Source organism: Lontra canadensis, unplaced genomic scaffold (genome assembly GCF_010015895.1).
Source record: "Lontra canadensis isolate GAN:19392208 unplaced genomic scaffold, GSC_riverotter_1.0 scaffold38, whole genome shotgun sequence".
NCBI lineage: Eukaryota > Metazoa > Chordata > Mammalia > Carnivora > Mustelidae > Lontra > Lontra canadensis.
Window position 1 is genome coordinate 5,303,447 of NW_022631032.1, and position 20,207 is coordinate 5,323,653.

Here is a 20,207-nt window from a genome sequence, read left to right on the forward strand (position 1 = left end):
AGCGAGAGACTGCCTTTCACATGTGCTGGTTTGGTTTCCTCCATCTTTGATTTCTCCCCGATAAGAGCCCTGGTTCACCTGCTCTTGGCAGCTTTCTGCTTCCACCTGGCACTGACCTCCCGGCATACCTAAGGATGTTCCCACTGGAGAGGAACCCACCTTGGGGTATATAGCAGGGCTTCCCTAGGACCATCTTTTCTACCAGGGGTTTGAGCTCATTCTTGCCAAAACCTCTTAAAGAAACCAAAGCTTTTAAAAATAGGCCTCCACGTTTTTAAAAAATCAATTACTCAACCAAGTTAACAGTGGCTTTCCCTTAAACAGAATGTTTGGATTTGCATCACATTATCAGGAGATTTAAATCACATGAATATGTGAGGGTGAAATGCATTAAGGTCAGATTAACCTGAGGAACAAAACTGACTTGCCCTTTTCTTTTTACAAACTACAAATTCTGAACCAGCTCCATCTACAGATAATCTACAAAGGGAGCTGTCCTCAGCACAGGCGCTATAATAGCTCCATGATGCTGAGAGGTGTGTGAAGAGGAAATGAACATTTACAAAGCACCTATTATGTACCAGATGTTACATGTTTTACAGATATAAATTAAATAATAATTCCACAACAACCCTAGCAAATAGGTCTTCCAAAGCCCATTTTACAGATGGGGAAGCAAGCTCAGAAAAGTCACATCAATCAGCCGAAGATCACAGAGCTGCTGGTAAGTGGCACAGCTGAGATTTGGGTCCTCCATCGGCTTGCCCCCAGGTTCTTGCTGCAGGGACCATTCTCCTTGCTACACTGCTTCCCAGAGTGTTCTATCGAAAGCCCTGCAACACAGGGCTTAACTCTTCGACTATGATACAGAGCTTGATTAAAAGAAAAAAAAAAAAAAAAAAGCCCAGCAAGAAATGAGATCCTGATATACAGATGCTCCCAAATGGCCCTGTGATCCCAATTCCCAGCTGGGTCAGCAATGACCCAAGGAAAACAGCCTTTCTTTACTTTCCACGGGCTGGCCACGAGCCTGTTTCATTCCCTGTTCTTTCTCTTATTGCTCCCCGCTGCCCGCGCTCCATGTCTTTCTCCGTGTGTGTGTGTGTGTGTGTGTGTGTGTGTGTGTGTTTTCTGCCTCCGTCTCTCTTTCACACGCGTGCACACACACGCACACTCACTCAGGAATACCTCGATCCAGCAGCCGGAGCAAGCGAAGGTACCAGAGATACCACTGGTCCCAGAAGCGGTCCGTCATCCCACCCTGAAGTCATCCTTCACAGCCAGTCCCTCAGCAGAGCCTCATCCCACCACCACCGAGTCGAGGAGGCCGGAATTCCTTGCCGCTGGGCTCGCACGCAGCCTGCTCTGAGCAAATGCCCGCCTGCGAAGACAGCCACCAGTCCTCCCACACAGAGGCTGACTGTGCCTGAGCCGTTTCGCAGCAACAAAGGAACAAGTGCAGAACACCGCCGCCTTGTGCAGACCTAGCCTGCAGGGGCCCAAGGGGAGGTCAGAGATGCAGGGGGAGGGGAGCCAGCAGGGCTGTCACAAAGAGGCAAGGTTGAGAGGTGGACTTGGGAATGAAAATCCACACTCTAGGCCACGTCTTGAATTTCATTCCAGAATCTCCCACCATCCTGCCTTCCCCTGCCTCCCCCACCAGAGGCCAGCAGCTCCCCTAATGGGACTGGGGTAGGAAGGCAGGAGCTCAGCCATCCAGGACTCTAAGACCAGCCCAGAAAACCCACAGCCTGACTGCCTCACTCCACAAGGACCACAGACACTCCTGCCCAAGAATGCAAGGTCCACAGTAGCAGAAAAGAGTCACAAACCCTTTCTCCCTACGTCCATTCAGGGATCCTCTGTTACAGTGGAGATAGGACAGGCTCTGAAGTCACCCAGTCATGGGTTCAAATCCTGCTATCACTTAACAGTTGCTTGGCCTCAACCAAGTTTCTTCAACTCCCTAAGCCCTAGCTTCCTCCTTGTAAATCAGAGAAAAGAACATCTGCCCCACAAAGGTATTGTGAAGTTCTAGGTAAAGGAAGGAGGCACCATTTCTGGGAGAGCGGTGCTCAAGGGTTTGTCCCCCTTCCCTGCCAACCCCTCTCCTTTTCACCAGCTTCTCAGTTCCCACACATCCATACATTCTGTGGTTTCCCACCTCCGGCCCTTGCTCCTTCTCTTCCAGACAATACCATGGCTTCCTCTGATTTTCCCAAAGTCTACTTCAAATGCCACAAATCAGGCTGCCAAGCCAGGTCTTCCCCCTTTATATTCCATTTCACTTTCTCCTTGTATAAGACTCTGCTCCCATATTCGATCATAAAATCCATGAAGATAGGAAGTGCTTTGTAACCACCATTGTATCCCCCTATGTACTTCGTATAGTGCCTTGAACTTTGCAAGTGCTCGAGTATTTACTACCTGAAGGACGAACAGGCAAGTGAGTCTGGGAATGCCACACAATTTCATTCTTTCTGTTTTTTTTTTTTTTTTATTGAAATTCAATTAGCCAACATATAGTACGTCATTAGTTTCAGATGTAGAGTTCAATAGTTCATCAGTTGTGTATGACACCCAGTGCCCATCCCATCACGTGCCCTCCTGACACACCATTTCATTCTAATGGCAAAGAGCAGAACGCACCATGGCATCCGAGTCCCTGGGCACACCCTAAGGCGTATAGGAAGACGACAGGGCTCTCTGTACTTGTCCTGCTGGGAGCCCATTTGACAGTGGACTGACTGGCCACCCACAGGGTGAGGCTGTGCCCCTGGTGACCAGGAGGCCTGCTCACAGAAATAAAGCCCAAGGGGACTCTAGGTCCAGGACAACCTTGTTCTCTAAGCCCCAAAACTACCCAGCCACAGCTTTTTTCACTCGGCCCATGCCAGCAATGCCTTCTCACTGTCCTAACAGAAATGTTGGCTTCCCTGGCCTCCTGGTCTCTGCTGGGCAGCTGGTGGGAGCAGTCCTCCCTCAGCATTTGCCCTTCCCAGGAGCTTAGGCCTTCCAGATGAGACAGGGCTGCAGATTGGGGAAGAACTCAGACTGAGGGGGAGGCTGGGGTGGGGCTGGGGGTGGGTTATGAGCTAGGAGGGAGAGAGAGGAGAAAGCGAGTATGGCCACAATCTCCCCCCTCCTCTGCCACCCCCTGCATCAGCACCACCACTGCCTCATGGTCCCTTCAGAAAGGGTAGCAGTGGGACTGAGCGGACACACTGCCTAAAAGCCACCTCTCAGAATCTGCTAGTATTATTTTGTTATTACCTTAAATGGTCAAGACTCCAGCCTGTAGTTCACACAAGAATGCAAGTCCCTCCTCTCTCCAGACAGAAGTGCACTGACCGCGGAGCCTCCCCCTTCCTTCCTAAGCAACAGAATCCATCATTCAGGTGTAGCCAGTACTCTGTAGCCCACAAAGGACAGTCACATCCATCATCTCCTCTGGGTCTCTGAGCAGCCCTGCAAGGTCTATAGGATAGGGATCATTTCCCCCAGGCTACAGCAGAGAGAAGCTGCCTTCCAAGAGGTTCAACAACTTGCTTACCATCGAGTGCCTAGTAGGTAACTGGGCTGAGAAAGAGATCTGTACCATCTGTGTCCTCCCAAAGAGAGTTTCCAGGGCTCTGGAATGTTCCCTGAGTAACTGTGACACATTTCCCAGAGCAATGGAAGCCCTCCCAGAAGGGCAGGACCTGGGGAACAGGGCTGCTTCCCAACAGGGGGCTCTTCCAGGACACTGTAAGGCCACACCATGGGCAAGCAGGCCTCACTAATGCCCGTTTACACGTTTCTTTAGCTCCTGGCTGTGGCTGCCAAGGGAGAGCATCTCCACATAAGAATGCTGACGGAGGCTTGCTATAACACAACTTGGGAGAAATCTGAAATGGGGGACCGAGGAAGCCACACATGGCTCACCCACCATGCAGGAGACCCAGACAGAGATGGGCTGAGGGAAGAAGGTTCCGGTGACTGTGTGGACACTGTGTAGACCAGAGTCTTCTGTTCCATGACCCACTCTTGGCTTAGAGAAAGCAGCTGGCCCTGTTCTCCTCCCTCTGGTAACCAAGGGCAATTCCACACAGCTTTGTTTTCAGAAAGAGAAAGGAAATAAATGTGTTAAAGAACAGTATGGGTGGAAAGCACTTCCCCCACAAACTGTGAACTTAGGAACATAAGCATTACCTGTTGGGTCAGGCCCAGGATGAACCCATTCAGCTGGGAATTTTACTAAAACCAGCCCCAATCAATCAAGCTGGGCTCCTTAGAACTCCCCGGCCCACCAATGCTCATTTTTCCAACCCCCATGGAGCTTCCTAAGCCTTAGTGTAAATGCAGCCCCTCCAGTCGTTGAATAAAACAGCGAGTTGCCATTTAGCTGTAGTGCAATTAGAAAGGATGGGGGACTGGCCAGGACATAGCTTTACTAAGTTTAGTTGGCATTATTTTCTCTTAAACAATGCTTTCTCAGTGGCTGCTTCTTTCATCATGGCCAAAGCAAGCATGACCATTCCCATTAGTATGGTCCCTCCAGCCTCCCTAGCTGGCTACAGGGACATACTCTCCAGGGGCAAACGGCCTCTCCAGGTCAGCAACGGTCTGTCCATTCCAGAGGGCTGATGCCCACCAAGAGGCTCACTGGTTACTCGAGGTCACATCATAGATATGTCGCCTTCTCTTCAGTGTTCCTTCTTCTTAACTTGGCACTGTTCTTTCTCCCTCTCTCCACCCGCCCCAACATGAAAACACTGTGTTCCTGATCAGATAAAGCAAGCACAGTGTATGGAGCAGAAGGCAAACAGCATGGAGGGAGGAGAGAACCAATCGTGTCCCCAATTGTTCCCACTCATCTCCTGGGATGATGACCGCCATTCCCACAGCAGCACCGGCCAGCTCCTGAGACACATGGGGCATTGAGACAAGGGAAAACCACACAGGAGGCAGCGTGGATGGGTATCAGAACAGAGACAATCCGCCAACATGGAGCTCTTCCCCCCGCCCCGCCCCAGGAAGTGAGCTCCATCAGGCTGCCATTTTGCCCTACAAGCTGTGCTTCAGTTGCAACATGAATCAAACACTCTAACAGACACCATCCTCAGCCACCTCCCACACCACTTCTGTCCCCCTGGCGATGAGCACCCTAGTGGTGAAGTGAAGCCTGTGGCAGTACATTCTCTGGGACACCATCCATGGGATGGGAAGGACCCTGACCAAGCTCTCCTAGGAGAGCCTGGTGTGCCCAGGTCAAGAGGCTCCTTCGGTCCACACCTGAGGACAGCACCTATGACGAGTATCACCTATCAGGTTGAAATTCAAGTCCACCTCTCCCAAGAGGCCTTTCCCAGCTAACCTCATTCCTTCTCTACCTCAGAGGCTCTCAGAGTTTAATGGGCAGCAGAATCACCTCAGAGGGTTGTTATCCACGTAGAAAACTAGGCCTCAGTCCCAGAGGCCTGCATATATAACAAGCTCCCCAGATGATTCTGTCCCCAGCTCTCCTCTCTTACACGCAGCCCTGACTTTATTTAACTCTTCTGGTTGAATTCTAGTGTGGACTTAACTCCCCACACACCCCAAGAGTCCAGTAAGGAGGGAGATTCTGGGCCCCCTGGAAGGTAAGGGGAGGTCCCACCTCCCAAGGCCTACTAGAGGGCCTAATGGAAGGGCTTAAGAAGCTGCCCGCTGGGAGGGGGAGAAATCAGCTTCATCTCCCCACAGGCTCAAGAAAGCGCTCATTCTGCCCTGGGTCCACTGCACATCTGCACAATAACTTTAAATGTCACCTCAAATATCAGGCCAGGCAGCAGGAGGGAAAGGCAGAAGCTAATTAGCCTGCCTTGCCCTGGCTTTTGTGTCGCTTTCATCCTTGCTCACCTCCAGCCTCCGCTGAGATCTTTAACTCTCCCTTGGCCAGGGAGCCCCTGCTCATGAAGCCTGCACACAACCTTTCATCGCACGGGGCACTAAAGCAAACTGTTTAATGGAGGAGATGCAATCCCTCCCTTCCCTCTGCTCTGAGTATTTACAGTTCTTCCCTCTACCCCTGCCACTCAATAGAACCCTATATTGCCCTGAATATCCAACCACAGCACACCACCCCAAAACTCCCACCTTCTGCCCCAAGAGCCAGACTCATCCTCTCTTTCTCTACCTCTTCAAAGCTTAACCATCCCAGGTCTGTGGAAAGTATCATGAAAATCTCATCCCCTCTAAGGTTCTCGTGATGAGATCTTTACATTTAGGCCCTTGGGGAGTATTTACATTTTCGCAAAAGATACTGCTTCAAAGCAAGGGGGGAATAAAGCTCATAAATACAGAGAACATACTGGTGTTTACCAGAGGAGAGGGGGAGGACAAATAGGTGAAAGTGGTAAAAAGGTACAAATTTCCAGTTATAAAATAAATAAGTCAGGGTGTCTGGGTGGCTCAGTCAGTTAAGCATCTGCCTTCAGGTCAGGTCATGATCCCAGGGTCCTGAGATCAAGCCCCACGTTAAGCTCTCTGCTCAGCAGGGAGTCTGCTTCTCGCTCTGCCTCTGCCCACCATTAGCTCCCCTGCTTGTGCTCTCTCTGTCAAATAAATAAATAAAATCTTTAAAAAAAATAAATAAGTAAGTCATGGAGATGTAATGTACAACACAGTGACTATTATTAATAATACCATATTGCATATTTGGAAGTTGTTAAGAGTGGATTTTAAAAGTTCTTATAACAAAAAAAAAATTGTAACTATATATGGTGGTGGACATTAACTAGACTTATTGTGGTGTTCATTCTGCAATATATACAAATATCAAATCACTATGTTGTACGCTTAAAACTAATTTGTCAATTATACCTCAATAAAAAAAGGAAATGGAAAAAAAATAATATGGTGTGTTTCTACCACCATCGGAGATGCTAAATTAACATCTTACTCTTTGTTAGCAAATTAACATTTAATTTTGAGGATGTTTGTATATGTACATGATCGGTGTTAAAGAGCTTAATTTGCGCAAATTATGATTTGGAATGACAAGTGAATTTATTCAATTGTTAAAAAAATTTTTAAAAGGCAGGGTGCAGAAGTCTGGGCCTTAGATAAGCAGTGTGGTGGCAGGGGATAACGGGGGCAAGGAGAAGCATCCATGACACACTTCCTTAAGCCTCACGGGCATTTGCTGTTAAGTCATCCTTCATCAGGTTCCTCCACTATTCTCCACAACTCACTCCCCTGACCTCCTATTTCCTACTCAGAACATCATTAGCTGGTAGGCACCTTCTCGCTCTAAAGCACCAAAATTATAAAGTAGTTCTTCTTGAAGAAGAAAAAAAAAAAGCCACTAGTTGGGAAGAACACCTCAGAACCCGACCCAAGAGACCTAGGTAATCAGCCCAGAGAGTTCTTTATTATCTCCTGTGTTTCTCTCATAGCCAGTAAGGTGCTGCCTCCATCTTACCTCCACTAAGAACAGTGCCTTCACCCGAGGTGGTATGACTCAAAAGACCGCGGGGCACCTCAACCTTGGGGTCCATTCACCCTGGTGAGTTTTCTCTGAACTCTTCCTCTCATCTCTTAATTCCTGCAGTTCACCAACACAGAATCAGGAAAACCTACGTCATCAGTCACCGCAGCTGAAATCTCACACCTCCTCGCCCAGCCCACAGGGAGTCCTACTGTAGAGAATTCTCTCCCTTCTCTCTTCATCTCATGCCTTCTCATCTCAAGAACTTTTCCAAATAGCCCCTCTCCTCACATCCCCCCCTCATAAAATCAGGCAACAGACTATGATAACCGGGGTTGAAAATAATGAATATGAAGTTAAACAGGATCAGAGAGAGCCCACGGTCCCATCAGAGGAATACAACATCTTGGTTGGCATAAATCTAGAACTAAACATCTTTTTCTGTACTCTAATGGGGTTTTTTCTTTCAGGGATAATGTATAATCTGTGAGTGCTCCATAGGGCAACCTACTATCACATCAGAACATCTGACACACCTGAACACCCTCACCCCGGCTCCCCACCCCAGGAATGGGTAACCAGAGTAGCTACACACTGACCAAGTTCAATTCTCTCTTTCTTGGCCCTCATGTTCAAAAAGAAAAGAATCCATTGCCATGATCACTTTACTTTTCAGAAAATGAATTCTGCTTATGGTTCTTAAAAATAACTAATTCCCATAAATCTATAAATAATCTCTTTCTAATCTGTTTATACTGCTAATTTTAAGTCTTCTCAGTGTTGGGAAAGGGCTTAAGCTTTGGAATCAGACCAAATGGGTTCAAATCCCAAATTTCAAATCCCTTCTTCTAGCTGAGTAACTCGAGACAAATCACTTAACTTCTATACATTTAACTTTCTCCATCTTTTAGATAAAGATAAGATTGATCTTACAAAATCTGAATGACCTTCAGGAAGAAAAAAACAAAATAACATATAGAAAATATGAAGCCCTGTCCCTAATATATACTAGGTGCTTCATGAACCTGGTGCATTCTCTTACAATAGAAAACAAGCTCCTATCAGGTTGGAATTCTCAAAGCATACGACCTGAGTAGACAGATAAACCAGAAAAAACAAAAACAAAAAATCCCCAGTGTTAGTTTTGCCACTGAGGACAACTCTAAGCCAAGTGGCCCTTCCGAAGCCCTGAGTCAGGGACAAGTCATGACACCGGATGCCTGATCTTCTCTACCCCCGCTTCAGGCAGGAGCACATTTCTGGATCTTACTTGCCCAACTGCTCCAATTCATCTGGCTTCTTCCCTCTGCTGCAAAGTTGGAAAGTTCTAAGAAAGATTCAATTATGAAAAATCCTTTGACGATGCCCAAAGGAACCATGTAGATGACCCTCTGCACGGAGGAGGTGGGAAAGTCTCTGGAGCTCTCCGTGTGAGTTTCCCTGTCCTCTGATGATACGGCTTCCCTGAAAGCCCACCAGTCTGGCCTAGTAGCAGGTACACAGGAAGGCCTACTTAAGGATAGCCATGAAGAACAAACCATCCAACTTCAAGAAGAAAAGTTTTTATAGTCTAAGGGTGGGAAGTTTCTCCTAAGCATTTAGACACAAAGCTCAATATATTGACTTGTATAGGGATTATTTTTTTAATCTCTTGAAGTGTATACCAATCACATAAAGAGAATAAGGGCTGGATGACAGCAGTGAAAGGAATGCTTTTCACTGTATGTATTTTTTTAACATCTTAATTTTGTTTTATTTTTTTCAGTGTTCCAAGATTCATTGGTTATACACCACACCCAGATTATGCTGAGTGAAATAAGTCACTGTATATCTTTCTACACCTTTTGAATTTTGACCTTTGGACTATATTACCTAACTTTTTAAAAGAACTCTTAAGAGGGGGGATGGGGGAATGATTGAGCCCAGTGATGGGTATTAAGGAGGGACAGATTGCATGGAGCACTGGGTGTTATATGCAAACAATGAATCATGAAACACTACCTCAAAAACCAATGCTATACTGTATGGTGACTAACATAGCACAATTAAAAAAAAAATGATAATGGAGTCAAGAATAAATAAAACTGTTCTTGGAGTCTAGCTGCCACATGGTGAGAAGCTCAAGCCACATGGAAAGGCCCCACAAAGGAGAACCAAAGATCGGGATGAGAACCCCAGCGAGTCCCAGCCCTACCCACATCAACCGGCTGCCATATGAGTGAGACCACTCTGAAGCTTCCAGCCATCCCAGCACACAGGCAGACACCACATAAAACAACTGTCTGGTCAACCCTCACCATCATAAGAAACAACATACTGTGGTTCTAAGCCACTAAGATTGGGGGTGGCCTGTCACAGTGTAACAACTAAATGAAACATGGAGTCATTGGTGAATGGAGAACAGTTACAGCCACAAGACTGGATGAGATCACTGATGAAGCACTGAAGAGGATTGTGCCTTATTTCACCTAAAAGACAAAAGCATGCCTAGTCTCATGGCTGTATCTTTTTATCTACCTATCTACCTATCTTGAAATTGGAATTCTGAAGACAAGATTGTCGCAGGGGGTCTTTAATTAACATGCTTGCTTGCATTTTAAAAAGAAGTCAGATTTTTCTCTGACAGGAAGTAAATATGTCTGATTTGGTTGCTTGCTTTGACAAGAAAGCGCTGCCTTTTCCAATCATTAAATTTGCAGCTCCAAAAGCTTGAAAAAAATATATTTAAGGCTATATAAAGTATACAATATGCTAGAAAATATATAATTTGCAACCATTTAAACGTGTGGTTAAAAAATGTTTAATGTCATCTTAAATGTATGTGGGGTGTGGTGTGTAGTTTTCAATCTTCTTTTAGGACAGACACAAGTAAAAGAAATCTGAAAAGCCTACTGAATTATCTGTGGTATACCCTCACATTGGAATATTGTGCAGCCATTAAAAAGAAGAATGATGAGGCTTTCTGTAAATTGATATGAAAAGATCTTCCAGAGATATTTTGGGGTTCAAAATGCAAAGGATAGAACAATATAGTTAGTATTCACTTGCTCTTGATAAGAAAGGCATAAAATAAGTACAGATTCCAATTTGCTTGTATTTGCAAAAGAAACACTGGAAGGCTTAGCAAGAAATTAAGGCTGACAGTTGCCCAAGTGGGTAGACAAATATAACAGTCATATGTTGTATTTACATGTTGTATTGATTTTTGAATAATGTGAACTGTAGGATTTTTGTCAAGTCTTCACAGGAAAAAAATAGGAATAGATAAAATTACAAAAATAAGAATAATGCTAACAGATAATCTAGGAGACAAATATTCACTACATTGCAACAATACATCATACAAAGGATTTAGTATCTCCAACGTACGAAGAGCTCCTGAAAAACATTAAGAAAAAGTGAAAACAACTCAGTACAAAAATGGGTCAAGAACATAAATGGGCCATTCACAGAGAAGGAAAAACAACTGACTGATAAAAAGTAAAAAGATGTGGTGCCTGGGTGGCTCAGTGGTTAAGCCTCTGCCTTCGGCTCAGGTCATGATCTCAGGGTCCTGGGATCAAGCCCCACATTGGGCTCTCTGCTCAGTGGGGAGCCTGCTTCCCCCTCTCTGCCTGCCTCTCTGCCTACTTGTGATTTCTCTCTGTCAAATAAATAAAATATTTTAAATAAAATTTTAAAAAAAGAGTAAAAAGATGCTAACTTTTACTAATGATTGGGGAAACACAAAACAGCAAGCCGCATTTGATCTATCCCACTGGACCTATATATACCAAACCTGGTAAGAGGACAAACTGATACAGTGTTTCAGAACTCAGTTTGACAGTACCTATCAACATTTCTAAAGCATACAGCCTTCAGCCCAGCAATCCTATTTGTAAGACTTTCATCTCCTGCACTTACACAATGTACTGTGCCCTATAATAGCCAAAAAAGGGAGGTAGGGCTCCTGGATGGCTCAGTCAGTTAAGCGTCTGACTTCAACCTGGGTCATGAACTTGGGGTCTTGAGATCAAGCCCATTGTCAGGCTCCCTGCTCATCCCTCCTCCTGTTCGCTCTCTCTCTCTTCTCTCTCTCTCAAATAAATAAATAAAAATCTTTTTTAAAAAACCTAACAAAGGTAACCTAAATGTCCAACAATAGGGACTAGTAAGATAAATTATAATACCGTTACAATACAACCTAGGTTATAATTAAACTTTTAAAAGGACAAGCAGTTTTATTTGTAGTGACATGAAAGAATGTCTATAATATATCACTGGGTAGGAGAATAGAATTTACAAAATAATTTGAAATAATTCATATTATCCAATTCTTGTGTGAGCATAGATTATGGGTACATAAATACACACAGACACACTATGAGTATGTATTTCAACATGCATAGGCCTTCTGATAGGATATAACCGAACTGTTAACAGTGGTTATCCCAGGGAGCGGGAGAAGGTGGTTAGAAAATTATAATTTTATGAAATTTTATGTTGCTATCATTTTTCACCTTAAACTTTTCTACTTTTGGTAACTTTCAAGGCATTTAATTATTCAGGTTGACTGAAGTAGCAGCTCAGGCCTTTTCTGAAAAATGGGTGCCTCAGGGCCAGGCCAGCAAGCTCCTTCTTCACTTCCCACTCACAGGATCTGGAACATGATGGTCTCCAGAGAACCCATGGGTCATAATAACCAGCTCCCCGGATTCCTGTACCTGTCCACTGGCTAGCAGACACAGTCTGTCCCCCACTTCACTCCACACCCTGGCTCACCCCCAGAGTCTGGATGGCCGCTCTGTGACCTTACCCAGCATTCAGTACAACCCCAACTCTCCTCAGCCTAGTCCCTTAGTGGCCACTTAGACACCTTGTGGGACTTCAGTCAGAGACAGCAACTGTTTCGTGCCAAGTTCCCATTCACCAAAGGCAATGATTGTCCGGAGCTTCATGGAAAGTAAAGCTACGCTTTTCCCCTTTGTATTAGTAAATATCTTTGAGACAAAGAAGAAAAGAAAAGTTCTGGGCCCACACACAGGATGGATTGGAAATAGCAGTGCTGTCAATTAGTGGCGTCTGCCAGGACAAGGCAGGAAGAGTGGTGAGCACGTGAGCTCTCCTGCGTGCCATCCCTGCCCTTGTGCGCAGGGCTGTGACTCGCTAACTCGGACACCTGCAGAACTGCCACCTCTACACAGTGTTAGACTTGGGTTGCGGTGGGCTGATGGTAGTGGGAGGTGGCTGGGGGCGAAGGAGGATGACAGCAGAGTGTGACTGTGTCATTAAGTGCCATGTCTATCAGAAGACCAGGTGAGGGTGTGGTGAGTCTGAGGAGGTAGAAGGAGCCTCCAACAACAGGTGGACATGCGGTCCCAAACAGCTGCAGACAGAAGCCTCTGAACATCTGGGCACAGTGCAGGCCAGAAGCAAGCCCGGAGGTGGGTTCCATCTGTCCGGGCTTACGGAGTTCCTTATCCCAAGGACTCAGCAACTGTGACCACATAAGAACTGGCCTTGCACAATTTTGTAATGTCCAAGTGCCCTATTAATTGGGAATTCACTCATCTTTCCTATCCCTGCAAACAAAAACAGGGGGGAAAAAAACTCAAACCAAAAAAATCTCAGAACTTCACGTGTTGTAACTAAAAACACTCAATAAACAAACCAGTCCTTGGGCTCCCTTAGGGAGTAATTGTCTAAGAATGCTCCTTTTCTTTCAGCTGGTGAGAGAGAGAGAGGAAGAGAGAGGGAGACAGACGTTTGTGGAGTTCATCTTGAAAGCATTAATTTTTCCAAACACCAATGTGCGGTTCGTGCATTTTTCCTGTACAAGCGGCAGCAGGCAGTGAGGAGGGGGCTGAGGACACCCTCTATGCAGGGTCTGCCTGTGGGGTTTCAGAGGAAGTGGTCATGGTGATGCCCCGGGGGAAGGATAGGACTTCAAGAAGCACGGGCCCAGGCACCATGATCAGCCCCAGGAAGGGGTTGCACATGGCCTGTGGTGCTGACGACTTGGGATAGATTACCCTAACCCCAAGGGAAGAGAGGAAACAGAACCAATACTTCCACCCCCTTTCAGGACCATTCTCTAGGGGCTGAACTGGCAATTAACCAAAATGGCCTTCTTCCTCACCCATCCCTCACAACCTACAACCCTGCCAATCACACGCTGGCCTAGCCTTAGGGCAGGCTGTCCACTTTTCAGGTAGAGGTCTTTAAACCACATCCCCTTCTTCTCCACCTCATTTATGGATGAAAGTGGAGAATGCAGTTTGCTCATCCATACTTAAACTATCCTTTGTTGCCCCGAGTCCATCCTCTCAAGGAAGCTGAGAGTTGAGGGCATTCTCTTCTGTAGTCTGTGCACAGAGGACAAGACACAACAAAACCATACACTGAGGCACAGGAAAGTCTCATCACCTTCTGAGGAGAGCAGATTCAACAATTAGGGTACACCAGAAGCCCGCTCAGTCTTAACCAGACATCCTCCAAGCAGATTACCACCACCAGGACATAGGCACATGCAATCACATGCCAGGAGTCCCACTGGAAATCAATGCCCACCCCCAGACTTAAATGCTTTCTTACCACCAAGATGTCATATACCAATTCTAGTGCTTACTAGCTGTATAAAACTGATCAAGATACTTCATCTAAATGAGGATGAAAATAAGCATTTTTAGGGGCACCTGGGTGGCTCAGTCGGTTTAGCATCCAACTCTTAATTTGGGCTCAGGTCATGATGTCAGGGTTGTGAGACTGAGCCCCACATTGGGCTCTGCACTAGGTGTGGAGAATGCTTAGATTCTCTCTCCTCCTCTCCCTCTGCCCCTCCCCCGCCAACTCTGAAAAGAAAAAAAAGAAGAAAAAAGTTTTTAAGTAAGTTGAGAAATGGAAAGGGCTGAGAAGACTACTTGGCACACAAGAAGTACTACATATGCATTACAATTATGATCCTTCACTCTCTACGTTAAGCTATCTCTTCCCTTTGGACCATTGCATATGTTCTTTCCGTGCTCTGGAACACTGTTTCCCACCCTATCTTCATGGGGCTCTCTGTGTTAATTCTCCAGGTCTCCAGGAAGGCTTCCTTTATATGGGCTGGGTGTTCCTGCACATACACCATCACATCCTGTACATCCCTGGTATCATAATCTATCCCGATCGTCTACATGTCTATCTCCTCAACCAGGTCCTTCATCCATAGTGCCTGGCACAGAGATGACCCTCGATAAACTATGTGTTCAGTGAAAGGAAAAATGAATGAGGCATAGGTGAAGAGCACCTTTCATGCATTCAAGTATTTGCCACGTCCCAACTCTGTGTCATATCCTGGATTACACTTGCAAATACACAAAGGCCAGAACACCCACCCAGGCTGCTCTCCAGAAACTCATGGTCAGAGGTGCAGTTTTTGCCTTTTACCAATAACTCGAGAAAAAAGATGAGGTGAGTGTAGCCCAGCCCAAGAAGGAAAGTGTGGCTGTTGGAGGGGAACGCAGGTAGAGTTCCCTAGAGTAGGGTGTGTTTAACTTGAATGAAACAACAAAAGCCCTGAACCTAAGATTCTGTTTGTCATCCCTGCATATGAAGAATAAATGGAGCTTCGCTAAGAAAAACAAAAGAATAATCATAAATAATTGTAGTTTCACTAAGAAAAACAAAAGGTGGACCCCTCTTTATAAGGATGATTTATTTATCCAAGTATCAATCTGCCTCTTTCCAGAGAAACACTGCTCAGTCACTATATCCATGCTGTCTGCAGAATATCTTCACTAGAGTGTAAACTCCTGCAAACAGAGATTGTAGTTTATTTTATCATAGTATATTTTTATATCCCATCCCACTCCTGTCTGCCCTGAGCACCAAGCACCTAGCAGGGTGTCTTGCCCAGGGTAAAGGAACATTGCAGGATACAAGAGGAACGAGTCACTCATTTGGTATCATTTCTATCATTCTGCTTTCTCAGCATGTTGTTTTAGAGTTTTTGTTTTGTTTTATTTATCAACTTAAGGGAAAAGAAAAAAAGAACATCAGGAGTTAAAAGAGTATCTGTTGTTCCTTCTGCTTTTCTCTAGTGAAGCAGAATGGGCACCACCACAACCCCACCCACTTAAATAAAGCCTGCTCAGGGATGCTGGAGATCTACTTGGCTATGACTTTGTCAGAAGTCTTTGATAGCTCAAGCTCACTAAAAGGAAAAAAGGAAACAGAATTTCTACTTATAGTAAGAAAAAGCCAAAGCAACTTTTCCCTTTGAGATTACATCATAGATACCTGAGGTTATGTTTTCCATTCTAGTTGCCCTAAAAGTGAGGCAACATAAGATCTTTCCATCAATGAGAAGTCCAAGGCTGCCTACCTCCAGAAGGACACTGGGGCTCCCAAACCCCAGCCCCGGGAGCAGGGGACTCCAGAGCTCTGCCACCTGCAGCTGCAGCAGTGTGACTGCACACCTCTTTGGGATGATTTCTGGAGACCCATGCTACTACCTCTGTCCTCCATCCTCCATGCCAGGACTCTGGTCCCACCATCACTACCATTTTGAGGGCTATCTATGGCATGCCATATCATGAATTTCAAAGCCAGATGAAAGTGACCTAGAAATTGTCTGCCCCATCATTTCCATCCTTCTTATGGATAATGCAGAGAAAGCTGGTAAGGCCTGAGGCTCAGAGAATGTCCTTTTACCATGAGTACCAGAGAGAGAAAACATGCACGGTTGACTCTGTGTCGATCAATGGACATACACGTTCACACTGGCCTGCGGGTGCACCCATGCGAATACACCTCCATATACATTGTCAGGGCAGACAAATTAGTCTGAATAACATTGGGAATGCCACCCTAGGCCCTGAGCTTGTCACTAAGGCAGCTGTGTCTCTGCCATCAGATACGATCTCCCTAGGAGACCAACTGGTTTGGAAACATAGAGGTAAAAAGGACAATTTGGAGACAGAAAGCTTATTTTTTCCTGATATCTCTGAGACTGAATGTATCCCTACATGGAGATACAAAAAAATACTGCTCTTTAAAGTGTCACTGAGACCTAGTCTAAATGACACTGGCCTTGGAGCAATGTGTGCCATCCTCTCCTTCCTCCATGACAAGCCCATGAGAATGAATGGTCAGAAGAATGTTACAGAGTGTATGTCTGGATATCTGCTAAAGCTTTGACAAATGTCCCCCACGATATTCTTGTAGATAAGGCAGTGAAAAATGAACAGGATAAGCATCTCGTTGTGGGGATTGCTACAGATGCACTACAAGGCCCAAAGAGTGTTTATTAGACTACAGTGAGTTTTAGGTGGGATGCTGGTCTCTGGTGATGGCCACAAAGCTCTTCCTTTGACTGCTATGTTTAACTTTTTAAAAAAAATTATTTCCCAAGATGACAAGACAAAAGATATGCTTATATTATGGGCAGATGATACAAAACTGGTATGGCAGGTTTGCTACTATAATAGATGACCAAAATCACTATGTAAATGTATTTCAGCAGATTTGAATACTAGGTCAATATTAACAAAGCCAAATTTTATGTCTGAGAACATTTTAATATAGAAATGTACATATCCCTCACCTAGTAACTCCAGTCCTTTGTATCTACCCTAGAGAAACACATTTATGTGAGTGCTTGTTCATGAAGCTCACTGCTGCGTTGTTTATAATGTTAAAAAATATACATAAAAGTAAAAAACAGAAACAAAAAAGAATTGTTAAGTCAATTATGGAACATCCACAGTGAGAAATACGATGCAGATGTTCAAGACATGCCATTGCAAGAAGAAAAAGTTGCAGAATGATAAAAGAATGATATGCTAACCCCAGTCATATGCACATACAGAAATTTACAAATTTACATATATTTACATATGCAAATACACAGAAAGTTCTGCAAGGGTCCCGAAAAGCTGCTATCAGGATCTACTTCTAGGGAGAAACTAAGTTGTTGTGAAATCAAAAAGGGTACCTGCAACATCAGAAATTCAGAATGTATTGCATTAAACTGTGTAATTAAGCCTTCTTTTTAAAGTAAAGTCTTACTTGTATCTTTAAAAAAAAAAACAAGTTCAAAAATATGAGGAAGGGCACAAATTCTTGGGCTTTCTATTACAACCCAAAAGGGGTCAGCACTGTGGCAAGATTGCACAAAGCTAATCCATACCACACAGAGTGCATTCAAAATTTGGTGTGCAGACAGCCTGCAAGGACGAGGGATCACTAAGCTGGTCATGTCTGCAGCACTGGGTTGGATCCAATACTGACAGCACAATTAAGCAGAGACACTGGCAAAGTCAAATGCAACCAGAGGAAAGAAATGCCTATGCAGAATCTAAAAAAGCATGGCTTAAGAGTAATGACTGAAGAAACCATGACTGTTTAACCTCAAGACAAGAATATGGAGGGATAGATAGGTTCCTTCAAATATGGGGAGGGTATTAAGCAGATGATGCAATAAACACTTATTTGGGTATTTTCCAGGGGTAACTACTAGGAAAAATAAATACAAGTGATTCTTCCTATTAGAAATAAATTTAAAAAAGAAACATTCTAACTAATAAGAATGAATGACAACAGAAGAGTCTGTCAGGCATGATCATGAGCTCCCTGTCACTGGAAGGATTCAAGTAAGAAATTCTACAGAAAAAGATATTGGATTACATTAGAAGCAAAACTGTGTAAACTTTAAGATCTCTAACAACCTCAATATTCTATGATTCCATATTTTGGCTGCAGAATCAATTTTCAATCAATAATGTACTCCATCAACTCTAAATCCCACAGGTGGTGTACTCTGCCACCAGGTGGCAGTAAATGCCTTGGACTCTGGGTCCTACATATTACATGTGGTGAAAAAACATTTGCAGTTTAAAAAAAAATAATAAAAGAACAGATGTGAGAATTCAGCCTGTAAGTAGCCCCTCACAAAGTAACGAGTATAATTCATAATTTTTCTGATGATTCCATCACAATGATGCTTAAGCACTTGGTTTCCTCTTATGCACTTCTTTTGTACAGGGTCTACAAAGAGACCCTTATCTTCCATGGCCTCCTCTCTCTGGTGTCAAGTTTCCTGACTTGCACACAGTTCCAGATCCCTGTGTCTCCTCTTAATGCAAAAATTCCCTCTCCTTCCTCTGCAGCTGCAGACCATGTCTGCTACTACAGTCTTTCTTCCCGACCTAGGAGAAGGACCAACAGGAGAATCAGGGAAACACCCCAGCCATTTCCTGCTCCTAGCTTTTCTGCCCCTGTATCCACACAGCTGAAGCCACAAAACAAGCAAGCAACAAACAAAAACAGAGCAGGCGGAGTAGCTGAGTCTCCACCCTGACAGCTTGAAAGTATATAATTATCTTTTCCCAATTAGAAGAGAACAATCTCCCACCCAGCTCTTAAAGAAAAGAGAAGTAGCCACAGCTGTAGACTTGGGGTGTGGCTTAAAATTTGAATACAATCAACAACCCTTGTCCTAGGCCCTAGCAACTCAAAATTCTGTTAACACTGCCTTGGTTACAGATCACTTCAGAAACCCTGGTTTGTTTTCAGAGAGCATTTTGGCAAGAGCTTGTGAATGAATGCAAATGACACAAGATTTTTTTAAACTTAGATTTAAAGTAGGTTCATCACAATAAACCATATGCTTGAGTCAAGGTCCTACTCTTCTAGCTAGTCTCAGGTGAAACACCTCTTCTTCCAGGAAGCCTTCAGAAGCCTAAGATTATGTTGTTGCTCCTAATATATGCCCCTAATAGCATGCCGCACCTGCCTGTAACAGCCCTGTACCTGCCCCCATCATAGCCCTCCCTGCTCCTGCCCCATCACAGCCCAGTACCTGCCCTACCATAGCCCTGAACCTGACCCATCACAGCCTTCCATCTGCCCTACCCTGTACCTGCCCGATCACAACCTTGCACCTGCCCTACCATAGCCCTGAACCTGCCCCATCACAGCCCTCCAACTGCCCTACCATAGCCCTGCACTTGGCCCATCACAGCCTTCATCTGCCCCATCACAACCCTGTACCTGCCCACCCTGTACCTGCCCCATCATAGCCCTCTACCTGCCCCATCACAGCCCTCTACCTGCCTTACCCTGTTTGGGATCATCACAGCCCTGCACCTGCCCCATCACAACCCTCCAACTGCCCTACCATAGCTCTGAACCTGCCCCATCTCAGCCCTCCAACTGCCCTACCATAGCCCTGAACCTGCCTCATCACAACCCTGCATCTGCCCTACCCTGTACCTGCCCCATCACAGCCCTCTACCAGCCCTACCCTGTTTGCACTCATCACAGCCCTATACCTGCCCTATCACCATCCTTACCACATGTACTTCACTGGCCTCTGTACCAGCCCATTTCCCCATTACACTGAGGATCCATGGAGACCTAGACTGTATCTGCTTCTTTTACAACTGAATCCCCTAAACACAGTAGGACTCAATAAATATTCATGAGACTATTATAAACATACACATTATCAATTAACTAATTAATGTGAAGCCCAAGTCCAGGCAGCTGTTCCACTGAGGATAATATTCATCCATTCTACACGCATTTCCTGAGTGCCCCTTGTGCCGGTATGGGACAGGATGAGTCAAACCCAGGCCCAGCCCTTCGAGAACATGCAGTGGAGAAAGGAAGCCAAGACAAATACATAAATACCTACTGTGCAAAGCAGGCACAGCAACACCAGAAAGGATGGATATTAGGGAATGGGGAAACAGTGGCCAAGGCACGGGGATCACCAAGAAGTTCAAAGTAG

General features: G+C 45.1%; 1 protein-coding gene across 22 annotated transcripts in view; it reads right to left on the reverse strand.

The window, feature by feature from the left end:
- KALRN (kalirin RhoGEF kinase) overlaps positions 1 to 20,207 on the reverse strand; it is a 658,233-nt gene that overhangs the window by 592,179 nt on the left and 45,847 nt on the right. For 2 of the 22 annotated variants that reach the window (XM_032869457.1, XM_032869456.1), the window contains exon 1: positions 1,189 to 1,373. The exons of 17 other annotated variants lie outside the window; for them this stretch is intronic. In XM_032869457.1, coding sequence (XP_032725348.1) covers positions 1,189 to 1,255 — 67 coding nt within the window. In that variant the 5' untranslated portion in view covers positions 1,256 to 1,373. Of the gene's footprint in view, positions 1 to 1,188; positions 1,374 to 20,207 lie in introns of those variants that run through there. 3 more of the 22 variants (XM_032869473.1, XM_032869471.1, XM_032869459.1) reach the window with 2 other exon arrangements.